The sequence below is a fragment of the Phocoena sinus genome, chromosome 19 (assembly GCF_008692025.1).
Source record: "Phocoena sinus isolate mPhoSin1 chromosome 19, mPhoSin1.pri, whole genome shotgun sequence".
In the NCBI taxonomy this organism is placed as follows: Eukaryota; Metazoa; Chordata; class Mammalia; order Artiodactyla; family Phocoenidae; genus Phocoena; species Phocoena sinus.
The window spans coordinates 45,582,301-45,603,196 of record NC_045781.1 but is presented as its reverse complement, the minus strand read 5'-3'; the positions used below and the strand labels follow the sequence as shown (position 1 = coordinate 45,603,196).

The following is a 20,896-nucleotide window of genomic DNA, read 5'->3' as shown; positions in this document are numbered from 1 at the left end:
TACAAATTTTTACATTATTATAGCTCTACAAACACTGTAACCCAATAAAGGTTATTTCTTGAACTATTAAGCAACTAAGTAGTGTAATTATTAATACATTTCCCTCTTTAATACAGTACACTTTCTTTCTGAAGGTAAGAGTGGAGAAGTAGAGCAGAGAGGAAGGAAGGAAGAAAAGAAGAAAGAGGAAGAGGAGGAACCATGGAGAGCGTCCCAAAGTTGCAACTAATTCGGGAAAGTAGCATAAAATAAAGCCTCTCCAAAGTGACATAAAAAATAGAATGCTTCTATTCTCTTTGTGTCACTCATCACCCAGTAGTCCTGGGAGGCCCTGAACTGCAGGGTAGGAACCCCTGCTTGAAGCAAAGTAAGAAAGAGTATTGCTACACCTTTTGATAAATTTTAATTAGTGCTGTTCATCATATATTTTTAGCTTTTTGAACACATGGTTATTACCTTAAACCATGTGACTTCTTTAGTCAATGAATTGTGAGCAGAAGTAAAGGGTGTCACTTTCAAGAGGTAATTTTAAGAGACAATGTGTAATTTATCACACTGTCCCCTTCTGTCTGCCATGGCAACCCAAAAGCCTGGGTCTGAGTGTAAGGGCAACCCAGCGCAGTGTCCTCCCTCCTCCCCCATAGACATTAGTGAGAAATATTGAATAGAATTTTGTTGTTTAAAGCTATTGATAACTTTTAGGGTTGCCTGTTACCATGACAATAACAGACCCTGACTGATACTAATGCCGGTTTAATAGCAAACGCAGGCTTGCTCTGCAGCCCTACCTATTTCCTACCTCTTTCTGGAACTCTGATGACAGGGGTTGTTAGATTTTTTGTTATAGTTCCACAGGTCCCTGAGGCTCTGTTCACTTTTTTCCCATTAGACTAAACAGACTTTCAGTAGACGCAAAACAGTCTATTTTCTCTTTTTCTTTATATTGGGCATCCTAAGACACCTAAGATTGGACATCTCTTGTAAAGATGTCAACATCCTAATCCCCGGGACCTGTGAATATATTACCTTACATGGCAAAGGGACTTTGTTGATATGATTGAATTAAGAACCTTGAGATGGGGATAGTATCCTGTACTATCCTCGGCCCAATGTAATCACAAGAGTCCTTAGAAATGGAAGAAGCAGACATAAGAGAGTTAGAGGGAGATGTGACTATGGAAGAGGCTGGAGTAATGTGATATGAGAAGGACCTGATCCACCATTGCTGGTTTTGAAGATGGAGGAAGGGAATCATGAACCAAGGAATGCAGGTATCCTCTAGAACACGGAAAAGGGAAGGAAGTGGATTCTCTCCTGAAGTCTCTAGAAAAGAATGCAGGTACCTTGCCAATACCTTGACCTTAACCTAGTGAGACCTGTATCAGACTTCTGACCTACAGAACAATTTAAACAAGGGAAACAATTTGTATTGCTTTAAGCCACTAAGTTTGAGGTGATTTGTTATGGGAGCAATAGGAAACAGACACAGGAATTTCTATTTTTCTGGCTTCAAGTTCACTGAGTCTTTCTTTTGTTTCCTCCATTCTGTTGTTGAATCCATCCACTGAGTTTTTTTTTTTTTTTTTTTTTTTTTTTTTTTTTTTTTTTTGTGGTACGCGGGCCTCTCACTCTTGTGGCCTCTCCCGTTGCAGAGCACAGGCTCCGGACGCGCAGGCTCAGCGGCCATGGCTCACGGGCCCAGCCGCTCCGAGGCATGTGGGATCTTCCCGGACCAGGGCACGAATCTGTGTCCCCTGCATCGGCAGGCGGACTCTCAACCACTGCGCCACCAGGGAAGCCCTATCCACTGAGTTTTAAATTTTGGTGATTCATTTTTTTCAATTCCAAAATTTCCATTTGGTTCTTCTTTATATTTTCTCTTTCTTTGCTGAGACTTACTATATTTTTATTTCTTCCAAGCATATTTGTAACGGCTTTTTGAAACATTATGCTGGTTGCTTTAACATCTTTGTCAGATAATTCTAACGTCTTGGGCATCTTGGTGTCAGCATCTATTTTCACTTAGTTTGAGATCTTCCAGGTTCTTGGTATGCTGAGTGATTTTCAGTTGAAACCTGGATATTTTGGGTATTATATTATGAGACTCTGGATCTTATTTAACTTCTGTTTGAGCTGGCTTTCTCTGACGCCACTCGGGCAGGGGAGGGGGGTAACACTGCCTTGTTACTGCCAGGTGGGGAGAGTAGTCCAGATTCTCCACTCGGACTTCTTAGGGTGGGAGTTCCAGTTCCCTACTAGTCTTTGACTAATATTTCCCTTGTGGGGAGGGGTAAGAGTGTCTCATTACCGTTCTGTTGATTCCATGGGTTAGGAGGTCCCCTGGGGGGGTGATGAGAAGGATGTCTCATTACCACTGGGTTGGAGTGGAAGTCAAGGCTCCCCATGTGGTGTTGCCATTGACAATGGTGGAGGTGATGGTGGGTAATGAATGTCTGGCTCCCTACTGAGTGTTCTTGATCATCACTTTGGCAGGGGGTCAGGGCACCTCATTATAGCCTGGATTGAGTGAGAAGTCTAGGCTCCCCACTGGCCTTTGCTTGAAATGCGTGGGGTAGGACCACGGATTCCTCTGTCATGTTTGACTGTGATATTACAGTTCTTAGCTGAAAGTTCTCTGTCTTGCTAGGCTACCTTTTCCCGGTCCTTTGGCTAGTGGGAGAAGGCTTTTGTTGGGGCCTTTTTTGGTCCGTGCTTGTTGATGTTTCTGGATTGCTGGCTCCCTCAGCACCCGATCTAGGGTATACGAAGCAAAAAGAAATCAGGGAACTCATCACTGTGATGTCTATTGGGTCCCAAGGACCCTAGCCGGTGTGATTTTTTTCTCTCCATTTATCAGTCTTCTGTGTTTGTTTTATACATAATGTCCATGGTTTTTAGTTGTACTTAGTTGGAAGACTAGGGAAAAAGATGTCTACTTCATCTTACCAGATGTAAAAGTCTTCAAATCTCCTTTTATTTTTTTGACAGGGAAAAGAAAGTAGAGTTTATTGGTGGGCATGGGTAGGGAGGGGCAGCTCCAAGGCTCTTATGAGTGCAGGGCCCGCCATTTGTCCAGGGGGCCATGATTAGGGATGTACTTGACCCCACAGCCAACTGGAATGAGCCGCTTTTCTGCCACCATGTATTCAAATTCATCTGCGTTAAACTTAGTAAATCCCCGCTTCTTGGAGATGTGGATCTTCTGGCGGCCAGGGAACTTGAACTTGGCCCTGTGGAGGGCCTCAATCACGTGCTCCTTGTTCTGCAGCTTGGTGCGGACGGACATTATGACCTTGCCAATGTGGACCCTGGCCACTGTGCCCTGGGGCTTTCCAGAGGCACCACACATACCTGTCTGGAGCCTAGATTGGGGACAGCATGCCAGTCATTAATGTCCACTGGAAAGGGCTGTCTCCAAGGTCCCTTAGGGCAACCCATACAGGCAACAGGCCGCATACACTACCGAGGAGGCTGCTGTTTGCAGCCATTGCGCACCGGGCCCCCATGGGGAAAAGAGCACAGTCGGCTTAACTGGCTGCAATCTCCTTTTATTTAAGCCAATCTGAATGGGCTTCTATTTCATATCAACAAATGATTCTTGATTGAAATACTTATGAAGAGTAGAAACTAATTTTAAAGCAATGAGGAGCCAATGAAGGTTTTAAAGCAAAAGAGGATATCCAAATTAAAAGCCATAACTCCTCATTTCAAGAGGAAAGTGATATTTCATTATAACTATTTAATATTCCTGCCATAGTAGGAATATTCAAAATTCAAATCCCACTATCCTAGGGAGGTATTTGTTGCTAGAACTAGTTGGCAGGTTTCTGTTGCTAGAACACAGGGGTTTCTGTGAAAAAGGAAAAGGGTGCTCACCTGGTTTGTGACATTCATGTCTTTCTGAACAGAGTCAGAGAACTTGGTTGCCTTAGAAGGTCCAGTCCTGTAGAAGCTCTCTCTTTCCCGGGATCTTGCATGTCTAACGTGGCTGACACTGATTAAAGAAGCAAGAGCATACCCTCAGGTTGGGGTGGTCATTAAATACCACCTGCCTGTCTGTCTGCAAGGTCCCTTCTCCTTGGAATGGAGGAAAGGGCCTTTCCTTGCCCAAGAGGGCATCGGGGAGCATAGTCAGCTTATTCATCATCAACCAAACTCATTTAACAGTTGTGAAAGAAGTATGCAGAAATTATACTTATTAACTATGATTCATAAGGACATTAAAGTTTACTGCAAGTAAATAATAATTTTAAACGTTTACTTGAGTTCACTGGAAAGCTGTGTGTGGAAATTATTTGTAGACCTCAAATCTTTTATCACTTAAAAAGCGCAACGGCCAATAGATTGAATTCTGTCCCTCTTCTTCACATTTAGACTCACGGTGTTTTTAAGACTTAGCGTAAACAATAGCACAAACACAGGTTTTGGCAGGTGTTCACTTCACTCGAAACTAGTTTACCCAATAATTGGTTTTTTAGAGGCCAGTTCACCTAAAATATTCAAATGTATTTGAGGTACAATTTTAAACTTTTGAGAGTTTTATATATTTGAGCATTCACTTGCTTAATGACCAGAACAACTGGAGTTTGAGTGCTTTGCATGAATTTGTGTATGCTAAGATGAAAAATAAATTAAAATTAAAACCAATTTAAAGCAAAACAAAATTATAATATCTATAAATAAACATTATTAAATTATAAAATAAGTAATGAAAAATTAGGTTGAAATTAGATTTGGAAGAAAGAGACTTTAGACAGTTTAATTTAAAATGTCTTAATGTGTTCAAACTTTGCCAAAATGGAAGAGGAGATCGACAAAAATATAAAACAATTACAAACAATGTAAAGCTGTATGTCTGATTTAAAACAATTAATTAGGAAGTCAATCTTAAATTACTAATTATTTAGAAAGTCAATTCATTTGAAAGTCAAGACAAAGTACCTGGGAACTGGTAAAAACAATCCCTAATTTGTCAAAAAGGAATATGACAAATAAAAGCCAAAAGCACTCAGAAAGGTAAGTGGTTTTGATTAATTGATTGACAGCCACCTTTTGAAGCATACAGAGTTTTGCTGTTGGAACAATTACTAAGTTAGCTGTTGCGATAAAGTGTCTTCATGGGGAGAAGGTAAAAACAGTCCCGGGGGGCTTCCCTGGTGGCGCAGTGGTTGAGAGTCCGCCTGCCGATGCAGGGGACGTGGGTTCGTGCCCCGGTCCGGGAAGATCCCACATGCTGCGGAGCGGCTGGGCCCGTGAGCCATGGCCACTGAGCCTGTGCTCCGCAACGGGAGAGGCCACAACAGTGAGAGGCCCGCGTACCGCAAAAAAAAAAAAAAAAAAAACAGTCCCGGGAAAGAAGGCCTCACCAGGCTTTCTCTAGTCCAAATTTCCAGGGTACCCTTTGCCATCCCCCATGATGAAGCACAGCTATGATTCCTTTTGATTTAGCTTGCTGTTATAAATCCTACAGAATGACAGATAGGACAATGACTTACTGGTAAGTAATGTAGCACACTAGGAGCACCAGGACAACAGACACAATCCCATACAGAAGATTTTACATTTGTTCAATTAAAATGTATCATATATTGGACAGCAGTTGGAAAGCATGTGAAGTCTGGAGTCAGACGTGTGGGTTCAGAACTGAGATCCACTGATGATTTCTTCCATAATCTTGGATGAGTCACTTCTAAACCTTAGTAACCTTACCCACAAAAGGGGATTGGGGGTGAATTTAGATAAACTATATGAAAGCTCATTGTAAAATATAAAGTACTAATTAACCAGGGAACGGTGTGAGTTAAGAAAATACTTGTCTTACACTTTCTTTTGATGGAGGGAGCTCTCCCCTGTCAGCCTATAAAGGGTGTATTTGAAATCGATTACACCTTGATTTTCTATGGTGAAGGAGGAGCTTTTACGCGTGCCACAGATCAAAGCCCCGAAGTTGATGATGGAGGAGGGGCTGATGCTGTATCTGGAGAACACGGCATTCACAGAGATCTTAATTGGGATGCTGGAAATGATTTTACCTCCTTCTGAGATACTGGGCTCAATAATCTAGAAAGGGAAAAAGGATTGGGAAGATGTCAGCCACCAGCATAACTCCAGAATGTCCATGACTGTCCACTTCATTCCGTATTTTCTTCATTGACACGAAGCCAAGTTCTCTGTATCATTCTCTTTATATTATTGCATCATCAGTACGAGTAAATGCTAACATAAAGCTTACCGTGTACCAGCCATGGGTCAAAACGCACCACGTGTGCCTCCCATTTTCACTTCCCTTCTCTTCATTTTGACTTGAGACTCAGTTTCCCTATCTCTGGTCTTGTCTCTTCCGAAGACCAGGGGCCACATTTCTGCTCTGGGGTTGTCAATTTCTGAGGACTCTGCATACCTCCCACCCGACCTACCCGTGCCTGGAGCTCCCTAAGCCCTGGTGTATCCTCTCTGGTTGCCACCAGGCCAGCACTCCCTTTCCCCCCCTGGAGCATGGGTTAGACTGCGTACGCTTCCTTTAGGCGTGAGTCCCACGAGCCTGCCACCGTGTGGGTCCTCCCTTTGAGCTCACTTACCTGACAGCACAGAACTGGCTGGTGCTCCAACTTCACTTCCTTTTTTGCACGGAAGAGCACCTGGACATTTGTGGGTTTTTCCACTGTGGTCAGTGAGCCCTTCTTGGGTTGGACTGAGATCATGGAACTTATATTGGTTGCTGAAATCCCTGAGGAGTCCACAGAAAAGCTGAGAGGCAAGAATAAAAAGTCAGTTTTAGTCATTATCTAGGGAACCCAAGACACTAGAGATGAGACTCTAGACTGTTCAGTGCCTGCCATGTCCCCAGCCCTGTTTAACCACTATGCGTAGCAGTGTTCACTGTGCTGTGTACTCTGTGACCACCCCTCCTCAGCCAGGATTGACCAGGCCAAGCATTGGTGCTTGAGGCAAAGACAGCCATCTCTAGCCTGCGGTTAAGAGGGGTCCTTGCAGGAGAGCTGTGTCTAATAGGAACACGTGATGCCGGATAAGGACCAACTAAATCAATTCATTTCTCTCCCTCCCTGTCTCTCTGTCTCCCTCTCTCTCTTTGTCCCCCTTCCTTCCTCCCTCCCTGCTCTGAGACCGAATGCAGCACACACAGAGGCAACAGTGATGCAGAAGCCAGAGGATCTAAGGAAGGAGAGAAAGGGCGGGGGCAGAAGTCATGCAACAGAGGTGTTCAGAAGTGAGGCCACGGCCCAGTGCAGGTGAGGTGAGGGGTCACAGAGAAAAGCTGACTCACGAGATGCCAGGGGGACTGGAGCTGGAGCAAGAAACTGAAGCTGAGGCGAGACACCTGCAGTTGCCATGGGGACCCACATGTTATCCCCAGTAGGGCCCAGGAGACCTGGCCCTTCGTTGCTATGTGCATGGTGCCTGTGCCTCCTCACTCCCCTGCACATCCCTTCAGTGAACCCTGATCACTTACTCCAGCCCAAGGGTGCCTCTGTTCCATGAAGCCTAAAAGAGCAGAGCTAACGCCCTGTCATAATCTAAAACAAAACTCACGACGGGCAGGATTCCAGTTTAGCTTTTATTTATATTTATTTATTTCAATTTAGGGTTCTAAGGAACGGTAGTATTGAGGTGGGACTGCTCTAATTTCGGCAATATTTGAACTAAAGCGAAATTATCATGAATACACTGAATGCCTCCAGGTCTGCCGGGGGAAGTTCCTTTATCAACTCTGAATTCTTCTGGGGGAGGGATGACCTTCCATAAAATCGACTGGCCATAGGTGCTGGCACTGCCTGAGGGACCTCCTCCCTCCCTGCACCCAGCGTCACTCTTTCCTCTCTGAGGAATCTCCCTTATTTAGTGTTTCATTTTTAATCTCAAGGATGAGCACAAGCTGGAGCTCTACTCCACCAGGCCACCACTTGGAGTCTATAATACAGTAGTTCTTAAAATTAAAAGAGAAAACTGGAAAATCCCTAGGTCCTTACATGAAATCCTATGTAGACTGCCAACTTATGAAACAGAGAGGAGCTGAAAGGAGGGCAGGATGGCTTAAGGCCAGGGCCGCCATCTCCGGTCTCTCACTCCACCCCTAAGACCATACCTCACCCCAGTATCTCCTCCTCCCAACCTCCCCCTGAGGCTCTCCCCCGACCCCCAGACCCCTGTGGCTCCAGGCTATAGAGCAGTTGGGATTCTATTCATCTGAAGCCGAGAGGAGCTAACAGCAGAGATGGTTCTTATGATTTCCCTGATCGACTTTTAAAAAAAATCTCTCAGGCAACACACTTCTTGCCATGAGTGGATGTGGATGACCACATGCTGTCTGATTTTTAGGTTACCTGAACATGACCTCGTGTTTCCCACGGTTCCTCAGTTGCAGGGGATGTTTCACCTCCTCCATGACCCTCACAATCCCAAAATCGAAGCCTCCTTCAGCTCCTGCAGAAGCCAGGGGCCGGGGTGGGGAAGGGTGGGATGAGTGGGCATGGCAGTGAGAAGCAGGGGAGCTTCCAGTTGAAGTTCACACGGAAAATCCACGGCGACAATTTCAGAGAATCTGTTTTCTGAAAACACTGTGCCTAGAAAAGCCTCTTGTAATTGAGCCTTCGTAAACAAACAACAGACACTGCTCTTGCACCCAGTTCAACGGGGTGGCTCCCTGTGGCTTCTACCCTAGGACTACTGTTCTTCCTTTCACGTCTCTCATTAGCTAAAACTCCCAGTGTTGAAAAAGATTTTTGAATCATGTGTATAATATTCAGAATTGGGATATAATGTATACATCTGTATTGTTATACTTTGCATTATGTCATAAACATTTCCCCAAACAATTAAAAACTCCCAATAAGTGTGATTTTTTTATTTTTATTATTTTTTTTTTTTTTGTGGTACGCGTGCCTCTCACTGTTGTGGCCTCTCCCGTTGAGGAGCACAGACTCCGGATGCGCAGGCCCAGCGGCCATGGCTCACGGGCCCAGCCGCTCCGCGGCATGTGGGATCTTCCTGGACCGGGGCACGAACCCATGTCCCCTGCATCGGCAGGTGGATTCTCAACCACTGCGCCACCAGGGAAGCCCCATAAGTGTGATTTTAATGGCTGTATAATATGGCTGTTTCATAATTTACAATATTATTCCTACAATAATAATATTTCATTATAGATAGACATTTAGGGTATTCCTAATCTTCCATTATTATAAATAATTCTGCAGTAAGTGTTGTTGTACATAAGACTAATGACATCCAGGCAAATATGTAGCTTTAACATTCTACGAGTCTTGCTGAGTAGGAGACCTATCGGAGGAAGGAGGGCCCTAACCTGGGTGTTGGCTCAGTGTGGTAGGCAGGATAATGCCCTGCACCACCCCCACTCCCTCCCCTGCAAGATGTTCACGTCCTAGTCCCTGGTACCTGTAAATATGCTAGCCTACATGGCAAAGGGGAATTACGGTATTAGATGGAATTAAGATTGCTAATCATCTGACTAAAATAATGGAGATTATACTCGATTCTCTGGGTGGGCTCCAAGTAATCACAAAGGTCCTTAAAAGTAGAAGAGGGAGACAGAAGTGGGCGAACCAGAGAGATGGCAGCGTGAGAAGGACCTGACCCAACATTGCTGGCTTTGAAGATGGAGGAAGGGGACCATGAGCTGAGGGACGTGTGTGGCTTCCAGAAGGTGGAGAAGGCAAGGAAACGGGTTCGCCCCCAGAGACTCCAGAAGGGGACGCAGCCCTGCCAACACTTTGCTTTTAGCCCAGTGAGATCCATTTTGGACTGCTGACCTAAAGAACTGTAAGATAATAAATACGTATTGTTTTAAGCCATAAAGCTTGTGGTGATTTTTTAGGGCAGTGATAGAAAAACAACACAGGCAGGCAGATAAGAGCTCACTCTCAGATGACTGTTCAGAAGAGAGCTCTGCAAATTTTATATTTTGACCACGCCTTGTTGTCTCCAGTCGGAGAAATTAAGATTCATAGTAACATTGCTAACATCACTTGAACTTGCATGATTACTATTTACCTAAATTCCACCTCTCTCCCCAGCAACCACGGATCTTTCTCTACACGAGAAACATACTGCCTAAAAGATGTGACCTCTAAACACCCTTTCCTTGAAGGGGTCAACAGACCTTTGGGGAAGGTGATGTCCAAGGCAACGTCGTAGGACTCTGCAAAGATCAGGATGTTTTCAATCTGAACGACACCAACGAGGTTGTCTGCATCTAAAACCTGTCGGGGTAAGAGAAATTCTTTTGTAAAAGCAAGACCCACAGGTGCTTGGAGCCTGAACTATGGAGCATGCAGGAGGAATCATGAAGAAGGGGCTATGGTAAGGAACATTTCTGAAATGTATTCAGCTTTCGTTTTCACTGAGCATTTGGTAGGATGAGTGTTCTTCATAACAGCCTTTGGGGAAGGCTGGTGTAGACAATCAATACAAGGATGGGGAAATGGGACTGCATCTTCCAACCTGTCCACTTACTGGGTTTCAATTATTTGCATGATTGCCACTACCTTACTGAAGTTTGGGTTGTGAGTATACATTGCAGGAAAGTGTTCTTTGAACTTTCAAGTCAAATAAACCTGAAGAGCATTTTTCTGACAGTTGAAATGAAAAACATTTATATTCTAAATTATCCTTGCTTTACTAATTTTATAAATCTGAACCGTTCTGTTCTCTGTCTCTGATTCAACCTATGAGTCAGATTTTTCCTATAAAATAAGTGTTAGATTTTTCATACAAAATAAGCGTTTAATGTTTCTCTTTTGGAAATTTCAGATTTTAAAAAAGCGCACATCATTACTATTGGAAATGTGAAAAAAAAGCAAGACTCCTAGCCTCCATCGCCTCCCTGTCCCTTCTGCTGTCACCCCTGGTGGTAGCACCTCCCTCACTGTCCTGAAGAACGTCTGAACTGGTATCAGCTCTCAGCTGGATCCAACTGTTGACTCTTGAGACTAATGATGGGCAATAAAGGGTCTGTGTGTCAAGGGGAAGAGCCACTGGGCAGTGGGTGTGGCCCTCCTGCATCCACCTGGACACCACCTGCCTCCCTGCTGAAGCCTCAATTTGAAAAACTAAGCAACTAAGTCACCAGCTCCCCATTGCTTGTGTTTTAGGTGCCAACGGGGAAATCTGTAGCTGTCACCAAAAACGTTTTAATGCAGAGTTTCCATCTTATCTTCCATCAAGCATTTTGCCAGTGCTTCAGAGAGCAAATCTGACTGTTTAAGTTTACCTTCTTTCTTTTGATGCTCAAACTCTGACAGAGATGACAAGAAGGGCTGGCAGCAGGAGGGAAAAATAAGACAAAGAACTTGGTTTATCAGATCCAGAATTTATATAGTTCTTTTCTACTGATAGATACCAAGTACCCAGAGCATTCTATTTCCTTTGCTTCCCTGCTTGGGAGTGGGGGGCAATTAAATTTTGTAATTGAGGAAAATAAGAAGGAAAATTTAAGAGGTGCAAAAATCAATTAGAGTTCACCAGAGCACTTTTCAAAGGGACCAGAAAGCAAGGCATTTCCTCGTGTAGATGTTGAAGGAATGTAACCTGGGGAAGGGAAGCCTTAGACCACTTTGGGGGCCTGAGGGGAGATCCACTATGTCTGCTTTGGTTGGAACATACGGGAATGTGACGTCAGTTGTTAAATTACACAAATGTTTCCATACCAGTTGATAAACAGCTGTCATGATGACTTCTCCAAGCGTCCCCTTGATGCTTGCCTCCTGCACCCTCACACTTCACCATGGGAAGCCCTGGGCTCCCCATGATCCATTAACTAAAGGATGAAGGTGGCACAGCTGGGACCCTACACCTGCTGTGTGGCCTGGATTCATTGTGCAGAGACCCCCGTCTGTGCAGAGACGTGTTAAAAATGCTGACTGTCACCTCTGGGATTCATATACATTTGCGGATTGAACGAATCTATCGGTATCTGTTTTCAGCTATATGAAGGGCTGTCAGGGGTAGGTGATAAGACAGATTAATTAGATCCATTGACTGGCCCCCAAAAGTAGAAACAGGATTAATGTGTGTAAATTACAGGGAGAAATCTGAGTGCAACCGAACAAGGCATTAACAGTCAGACATGTTCAAAGGAAGATCAGGCTACCTGGAGATACTTGGTAAGTCTTCTATCCCTGGGGATATTCAAAGAGAAGCTTGGGTGACTTCTTGCTTGTTGCATTATCAGCTCAGCCATCAAAAGTCAGTGACATTCATTCATTCACTCGTTCATTCATTCAACAGATTTTACTGAGTGCCTTTTACATCCAGGCCTGTGCTAGACACTGGGAATATGATAGGGTAGTGAGTTGAATGATGGCCTCCAAAAGGTATGTCCATGTCTTAACCCCTGGAACCTCTGAATGTGACTTCATTTGGAAAAAGAGTCTCTGCAGATGTGATTAAGTTAAAAGATCTCTAGACGAGATCATCTTGGATTATCCAGGTGGGCCCTAAATTCAATGACAGTGTCCTTATAAGAGACAGAAGAGGAGAAGACACAGACAGAGGGAAAGGCCATGCAAAGACTGAGGCAGAGATTGGAGTGATGCAGCCACAAGCCAAGGAACAACTGGAGCCACCAGACACTGGAAGAGGCAAGGAAGGGTTATTCTCTAGAGCCTTTAGAGGGAGCATGGCCTTGCAGATACCTTGATTTTGAATTTCTGGCCTCCAGAACTGTGAGAGAATAAATGCCTGTTGTTTCAAGCCACTCATTTGTGGTCCTTTGTTACAGCAGCCCTAGGAAACTAATACCGATGATGAGCAATTCAGGCAAGATCTTGCTCCAGTGGAGTTCACATAAGGAAGTAAAGAAAGAAACAGGATAATGTCCGAATGGGGTGGGTGCTCTGAAGGACAGAAGATAGGGTGAGCGATTGCACATAATGAGGTTTCCTCAGTGGGATGATCAGGAAAAGCCAGCTGAGGCAGTGCTGTTGAGCAGACCCTAAGGCGGAAGCCAATCCCCACAGAGCAGAAGGACAACACTCCCGGCAGGGGTGCTGCAATGCCAGGGCGCTGAGGCAGGAAAAACCTGATGTGGATACAGAGGCAGGCAGGTACTGAGAAGTAGGTGAGGACCCTGGGCTTTATTCTTAGTACAATGGGAAGACAGCCTAGTGCTTTAGGAAGGAGTGACCTGATTTGACGGACATTGTGAAGATCCCTCTGGACACCCGCGGGGAGTGGGAAGAGGCAAGCCGGCTAGGAAGCCTCTGCGGAAGTCCAGGTGAGCGACACAGCAAGTGGCCTGCATGAGGGTGGTGGTGGCAGTGCAGACAGGGAAGGGCATGGGCAGGAGATACACTGGGAGACAGAACTGACAAGACTTGTTGGAGGACTGGGATGGAGGGGGAGGCCAACAGGAAAACGGAGGAATCAAGGATGACTCCTGGGTGTCTGCTGGGAGCAACTGGGTGGAGGCTGATGTTTACTGAGTTAGGACTCTGAGGGGTGACTGGGTTTGGGGGTCTTAAATCAGAAATCTAATGCTTCTCGAGGAATAGTAACACCGTTCATTCATTCATTTACTCATTCATCCACTCTGCACTGATCGAGTGCTCCGTTCTTGCCACTGGGAAATCAGCCATGAACAAGATTGCCTTTATGGAGCTTACAGTTGTAAGCAGAGCAGGATGTTGTGGGTTGGGGGGTGTCAAACGGGGATCAGATGGGAGCGTGTAACACGGAGACCTGGCTTGGTGGGTATGTGTGTCGGTGTGTGTGTGTCAGGGAACCCAGTGTGTACATACTTTGGTGACCAAGTCTGAAGACGTATGAAGCCTTACCTCCAACCGAATCGCCTTCTTGATGTTGATGGGTTTGGAGGGTTGGAAGCGCACTTGTAGGCTATACTCAGCCTTGGGGGCTATGGTCCCCTGCATCGCGGACACGGTGAAGTCTTCGCCCAGGTGCTCCAGGCTGGTGATCCTCCAGGCCAGGGGAAGTAGCGTGATGTTACGGAGAAGAACTACCTTGAAGTCTTTCCTGCAGAGACCAAGAGAAATTTTGCCAGTTTCAAATGATTTTGATTTATCATGGCAGGTCAGAAAAAGCACGTCTGGTTATTCTATTACTGCTAGTTCGCTAATAAGTATTTATCAGGGAGTGGGGCCTACCTGTGATGGGCAAGGAATGCAGGATACGTGATCAATATTCTCTCCCAGCTTCCTCAGAAATAAACATTCTCTATTTAGAGTAATACAATTCCCGTGAATGAATATGTAAGTTCTAGGTTTGGTCTAGTGTTCTGTGTTTGTCCTCTAATTTCTAGAACCAAGATTCTTAACCTTTTAGGGTAATGGACTGAAAGTCTGGAAAAAGGTAGTCCTTCTTCTGAGAAAAATTCACATATGCACACACTTGGATCTTAGGGGAGTCCTTAACCATTTTGAAGTCCGTTCACTGAACCCAAGGTGACAACCTGTGAACTCAGAGGGTTACTAGCTATTCTGATTTGCACAGGACCAGAAGTCTCCCAGGATGCAGGACTTCAAATACTAAAACCAGGCAAGTCCCGAGCAAATCAGGATGAGCTGGTCACCTCAGAACTAAAAGTTCTTTAGATGTCATTCCGGTCCTGGTATCACCCAGAACGCTGACCTGTGCAGCAAGAGCCGGTCAAAATGCAATTGTCTGGGGTCCAGCTCCAGTTCTGGGCGGACCCCCTGGCAGCTTAATTTGAAGACGGCTGGCTTGGGGTTCTCCTTGACGCAGCAGACAATGCTGTCTTCAAAGACACCAACTGCGGTAGGGTAGGCCCAAACGTTCAGCTTCTAATGGGAGAGTCCAAACAAAGTACGTTTACACCGAGGATACCAAGGCCTCAACTTTCCCAAGAAAGCCTTGCCCTGGTAGACTTGTATCCGTGTGACTGTACCTGCTTCTCACTGGGATTCAGAATCATGTTGACAGGCTCCAGGAAGTAGGTGTTTGCTTTGACATCGTTCTCAAAACAGAAGGACACCTCCACGACCATTGGGGAACTGTTGAGGATTGTCAGTGTCTCCATGTTTTCTGGGAACAAGGATGACTTGTACCTGGAAACAAACAAAAATTAGGGATGTGGATGTGAGGATTGGCTGAGAATTCAGGTGGAAAAGGAGACTGTGAGGCGTAAGGCAATTTCAAAGGATAATGTGGCTACACAGAGGCAGTGCCATGGAGGCTAGGAACACAAGCTTTGTAGTTGTGAAGACTTAGAGCTGTGATGTGACCAGCCCCCACTCCCATCCCAAGCCTTGGTCTCCTCATCTCTAAGATGGGATGATAATATCCCTTAGGATTTCCATGACTATTAAATGAAATAGTGCACCTAACGCTCTGAGGACAGCTGCAGATATCAAATACCCAATAAATGGTAGTTATTACTATTGCAAAGATTTCTGACTGAAAAATCTGTAGCTCTCTCCTTCCCAGTGCTTATACTTCCAGGAGAGATGATAATCTGAGTAACGTGTTATTTCATATCTGTCTTAGAGATGACCTCATTTACCACCTTCTTCTACACCTGCGCGGGATGCTACTGTTCCGACGCGGATTGTAACTGTTCACTGTTACAAGGTTGTTTCTGTTCCCTTAGTGCCTTAGGGAGAGATCCATGGAGTGGAGCACTTTAAGCATTGGGAGCTGCCCAGTTAATGCAACCAAACAGGAAAGGAGCCACAGAAGGCACAAGGAAGATTAATGAACACACACATCGTAGGAGGTCATAGCACAGGTCAGGAAAGCAGGGCACCATAGTACCCACTGGTGCCCAGCAACAGTCTGAAAAGCTCTCTGGACAGACTAAGATGGAGGAAGGAAGGAGAGGGCATTGCAGAGACTAAATCAAAGTCCGAGAGACAGAGCACTGTCTGTGTAACAGCCAGAGTGGTGGTGGCCTCCACAGCTCGCTGGTAATCACCACCACTGAACACTCTGCTACAAGTTCCATATGTACTAACCAGTTCAGTCTTCCCAAAACTGTGCAGTGGGTGCTATTATTTTCCCACTTTGCAGATGAGGACATTGAGGCTCAGTAAGACTTAAAAGAACAGATGAAGAGGGCTTCCCTGGTGGCATAGTGGTTGAGAATCCGCCTGCCAATGCAGGGGACACAGGTTGGAACCCTGGTCCGGGAAAATCCCACATGCCACGGAGCAACTAAGCCCGTGTGCCACAACTACTGAGCCTGCGCTCTAGAGCCCGCGAGCCACAACTACTGAGCCTGCGTGCCGCAACTACTGAAGCCCACGTGCCTAGAGCCTGTGCTCTGCAACAAGAGAAGTCACCACAATGAGAAGCCCGCGCACTGCAATGAAAAGTAGCCCCTGCTCGCTGCAACTAGAGAAAGCCCACACGCAGAAACGAAGACTCAACGCAGCCAAAAAAAGAAAAAGAAAAAAAAAAAGAATAGATGAATAATACTTGTTTCTGGACCACTGTAATTGCCCTCCTGGATCCCCGCTGTCTGGCCCCATATCCTGGTTAATTCCAGTGCAGCTCTGAATACATGCCTCTCCGAATGGCCATCATTTCCCTGAATCCGACCTCCAGGCTGCTCTGTACATCATGTCCATCAACCTGACTCCCACTCCTTCTCTCGCCTAAGTCCTTCTACTGGGCTTTGAAGATCCTCTCCATCAACAGTCAACACCCTTCCCCTTCATTTACTAGTTCAGCACCTTAGGAAATAAACTGGTGGTTATGAAGGGAATGCTCATTAGTTTCACCAAGCAGGCATAGAAATAATCATTCTCTACTTATCACAATAAATGCTAGGCTGGATTAAGACATAGTTGAGACCCTGGTTCTATTTTTAGTCTCACCTCCCTGCCTATACACTAAAAAACATATATAACTGAAAAAACTAGTATTACTAAATATTTCTGGTCACTGACCTTACCTGGGCCCCCGGTTCTACCTGATAATCTTAATCTATTTCTCTAATATTCTCCCTCTCCCACTTTGCACAAAACGTGTTTCATACCTTATCCATTTTCTCAACATTTTAAACTTCCTTCCACTTGCCTCACTGTTAGGGATGATCTCACATCATTCATCATTGAGAAAACAGTTCCATGGGAACCTCCTCACCATGCCAGCCAAATCTGTAAACCTACCTGCACCTGAAGCCGTCTCACCTCCCTCCAACCTAGCATGAGATGATGGTCCCTCTTCCTGGCAAAGGCCATCATCTCCACATCTTGTTGTGTTGTTCCAGGGAGCTGCACCACCGTTGGCCCTTACGTGCTCTGGAAACTCTCGCCTCTTCCTTGCTACTTCCCCTTGACATCCAAACATCGTAAGAACAAGAGCGAACAAACAGCCTTCCCTGCACTCCACGTCTCCCTCCCATCCTCAACTCCATCTCCCTTCACAGCCAAGCTTTCCCGAAGAGCTATCTCCACACTACGTCTCCATTCTCTCACCTCCCACTGACTCCTCAACTCACGTTACCTGGGCTTCATCCTCAGAAATCCCCCGCAAAGGGCTCTTGCTGAGCCTCCTATGACTTCCATGTTGTTGAACCCTGTGGACGCTGATGTTCTCATCTTTCCGCCCTCTCTGCCGCAATCAACATAGCTGACCACACCCTCTTCTCATGGCTCCACGACACCACCCTTTCTTGGTTTCCACCAATAGCTCTGGCTCTCTTTCTTATCTTCTTTGCTGGCCTCTCCTCTTGTGAGTGGTGGAGTCCTTTGAGGCTCCAACCATGGTCCTTCTCTCCTTACTGTGTCCTCTCATCTTAGGTGATCTCATCCACACCTGTGGCTTTTGTTGTCTTGAAGATAGACTCTCCTCTGAGAACCACAACCGTATAGACTATGCCCTGCTTTACGTGGCTACTGGCTGTATCTCCCAAGCATCTCAAACTTAACATATCCCAAAGTGCACACTTGACCCTACCTTCCCCTACCAAAACCTGGTCTTCTTCCAGCTTCCCCATCTGGGAAAATGGCACCCCCATTCATTTGGGACCTTAGCAGAAACTTGGGGCACAAGAACCCAGTTCTCCTGATTTGTGGTTCTGGGCTAACTGAGGCAATGTTAGTAAAAGCTACGTCTCCATAGGAACCCTGCTTGTACTATTCATGAGTCCAACCCAGGGGTCTGAAATCTGCTTTGAAATAATGGAACGCTTACTTATCTCTTGGTTTTCCACAAAGCAGTGGCCCGAAGTAAAACCTCTCCAGGCTCACAATATACTTCTTAAAGATGACCTCATTCGCCTTCATGTTCCTCTTCTGCTGAGGGAAGACCACTCTGAACACAGGGGAGGAAGAGGAGAGGAGAGCTGTGTGAATTGCCTCCACATGAGGTACACATGAACCCAACACTCTTTGTTCAGCAAAGGAGGTGTCTGCAGACAGAACGACTCTTAATTTGAGGACATTTATTGAGCCTTTATTCCTGTACCCTCCCATCCCCAACCCCGAGTGAAGACAGTACAGTTTGAACTTGAGAAAAAAGATTCCCAGTGGTGTCTTTCACCGCTGATGATGGGTGAGCTGGATCCTTTATCAGCTGATGGGGCTGAGCTGGATTTCCTGTTCTAGTGTGCCCAGCTAGAAAAAGTCCTGAGAAACCCTATGGAAAACTAGTTCTGGTGGATCTTAACCAGCTTCTGAATTCGCTGTCCAACGTGGTCCCTTGGCGAGAACTGCAAAAAAGCTCCTCTCGGTGGACAAGCTATAAAAGGCCCCACTAGCTTGCTCAGTCAGGTGCCTTTATGTGGTGCATAAGGGACTCAGTGTTTGGTAGCTCAGGGAAAAATCTCCTGCCTGTGGAGATTCACACATATATGGATATTACAGGATAAAAAGTCCTACAGTAAACATAAAATCTGTTTACATTTGCTATATAGTTAAATAAGCAAACTAACTTGTCACAGGAAGACTTTTCCCCCCTCTTCACTCCTATTAACTTTCTCTTTATTTCAGTCTCATGGTACCATATCATTCCTGTGACTTAGTCAATGTCCAAGACTCTGGAGCCCAGTACAAGAGGGCCTGAGATGCTGTCCCAGTTCCACATTTGTATTAAGAGCCACCTGGTTCAGGGCACCATGGGGGAAAACGAAAATGTATCTGTCAACCTCTTCTTTTCAAAACAAAGTACACTTACTTTGGGTCTTGGCAAATGTATGGGTAAGTGCAGACACCTCGGCAACAAAGCTGGTATTGGCGGTGAGTTCCAAGGATCTCAAAGTTAAACGTTTGGTCAAAGATCCCAAGATCATTGGAAGAGAAGTGCACTTGCAATGTCACCTCACCATTGGCTGGTACGATCCACCGGAAATGGTTCAGCCTGAAAATGACCACCACACAGGCTTTTAAAGTGAGAACGCTTCCTTCGGGCCAAGAGAAGACAGGATTGGTGCCTGGGAGGAGTCTGGTCCTGCTGGGGTTATAGGCGTGACCGCCCTGTTCCCATCTGGTGCTGTGACAGCCACACCCTCCATCTGGGGCTTCAGCCTTCCCCTCCCTGGGCTGCTCCGAGGCCCACCTGGGGAATTTCTCCTGTGAATGCTGCCCAGAGAGGTTGTTCTGCTCTACGTCCGACAGGGGAGCAATGGTTCCAGAGGTTCCCCCAGAAAGGCCCTTCCTGTTGGAGGCCATGCGACGTTTCTCCTTCTGAGTCTCGCGGGTCTGATCTGTTTTTTCTTTAGTTTTCTGTCTGCTCCCCTTAGATGAGGTGGTCTGCTCCTCCTGGGTCTTAATTAAAAATGAGCACCGGGTCTTAAACATTCATCTTATGAACACAGGAGCAGGAGACAGAGACGCCCACGCCATGTGCCTGCAGCCTGCGGTGATGGCGCTGCAGGTTCAGGAGGCTGGAGGCTGCCTAGAGCAGCAGGGCCCAGCCTATGACACTAGGGTACAAGGGGAGAGGTGGAGTGGAGAGAGTCCAGTGCTCTCCTTGGCACCTCATTCCCTGAGGAGGAGGCCAAAACCCCAGAGAATGCTTGAAGCTGGCAGGGAGTATGTTCCTATATTGCATTTTGTTGTTGCGTTTCCTTAATATCTTTTAATCTAGACCCCTCCCTCCCTCCCAATCACACTGACTTTTGGCAGAGACCAGATCTGTATTCTTACAGAATATTCCATAGCCTGCAAATTTCCTAACTATTCTCAGAGTGTCATTTAACTTATTCCTTTATTTCTCGCATTTCATGTAAACTGAAAATTAGATTTAAAAGCTTGATTAGATTCAGAGATGATGCTGTGTACACCACACCCCATCACGATGGGAGACAAATAATGTCAGGCTGACCCCTGATTATAGACGCAAAGTGTGTCTGTGTGGCTGCAGCGGTGCCCGCCAGATCTTGGCCATGGCAAAGTGGACCTTCCCCTTTGCATCCACCTGTGGGGTGATGCTCTGGCTCAGAGTGAGAGCCTTGTTCCCTGACAAACCAGCACTGTGGGTATCCACTGGCGCTCCTTAATCAATTATGTCCTTGGGTACACCAGTACGTTTAAAATTCTACCATTCCTCCTATAACTTTAGCTGCCATTCTTCCAGAAAGCAGCGCTTTCCTTCATCAGTTGGAGATGAACTAGAGTTCCTCCTAAAACCGTAAGTTAAAGAATGCTAAACTCTTTCCTCTTAGTGGTCAGTTTTCAGAAAAGAGGTTGGTGTAATAGTCACCTCTGATGGTGGCAACATTTTCTTCTTTATCTTTTTTATTGGACTCTGCTCAAGTAAGGCCTGCCCACCAATGCTGGGACCTCAGATGTTGATTTCCGACTTACTTATTAAACTGAAGTTTGGGGCTCTCTGTTACCTAACTGAGCCATAGGCAGGGGCTACAGGTGACTTTATTTACTGCTTTTATTTGTTTTTTGCTGACATGCATGGTTTATACGAAGGAGGCTGTGTGGGG

General features: G+C 45.8%; 1 protein-coding gene and 1 non-coding gene across 2 annotated transcripts in view; both read right to left on the bottom strand.

Moving 5' to 3' along the window:
* HYDIN (HYDIN axonemal central pair apparatus protein) overlaps positions 1 to 20,896 on the bottom strand; it is a 433,731-nt gene that overhangs the window by 57,249 nt on the left and 355,586 nt on the right. The window contains exons 47-57 of the mRNA XM_032613277.1: positions 19,516 to 19,724; positions 19,135 to 19,317; positions 18,154 to 18,273; positions 14,903 to 15,062; positions 14,626 to 14,798; positions 13,812 to 14,010; positions 10,139 to 10,238; positions 8,343 to 8,442; positions 6,579 to 6,747; positions 5,822 to 6,060; positions 3,877 to 3,994 (exon numbers count right to left, since the gene is read on the bottom strand). Coding sequence (XP_032469168.1) covers positions 3,877 to 3,994; positions 5,822 to 6,060; positions 6,579 to 6,747; positions 8,343 to 8,442; positions 10,139 to 10,238; positions 13,812 to 14,010; positions 14,626 to 14,798; positions 14,903 to 15,062; positions 18,154 to 18,273; positions 19,135 to 19,317; positions 19,516 to 19,724 — 1,770 coding nt within the window. The remainder of the gene's footprint in view (positions 1 to 3,876; positions 3,995 to 5,821; positions 6,061 to 6,578; positions 6,748 to 8,342; positions 8,443 to 10,138; positions 10,239 to 13,811; positions 14,011 to 14,625; positions 14,799 to 14,902; positions 15,063 to 18,153; positions 18,274 to 19,134; positions 19,318 to 19,515; positions 19,725 to 20,896) is intronic.
* On the bottom strand, positions 3,407 to 3,541 carry LOC116744885. Its single transcript, XR_004347210.1, has one exon. It is a non-coding gene; the product is annotated as a small nucleolar RNA SNORA70 (small nucleolar RNA).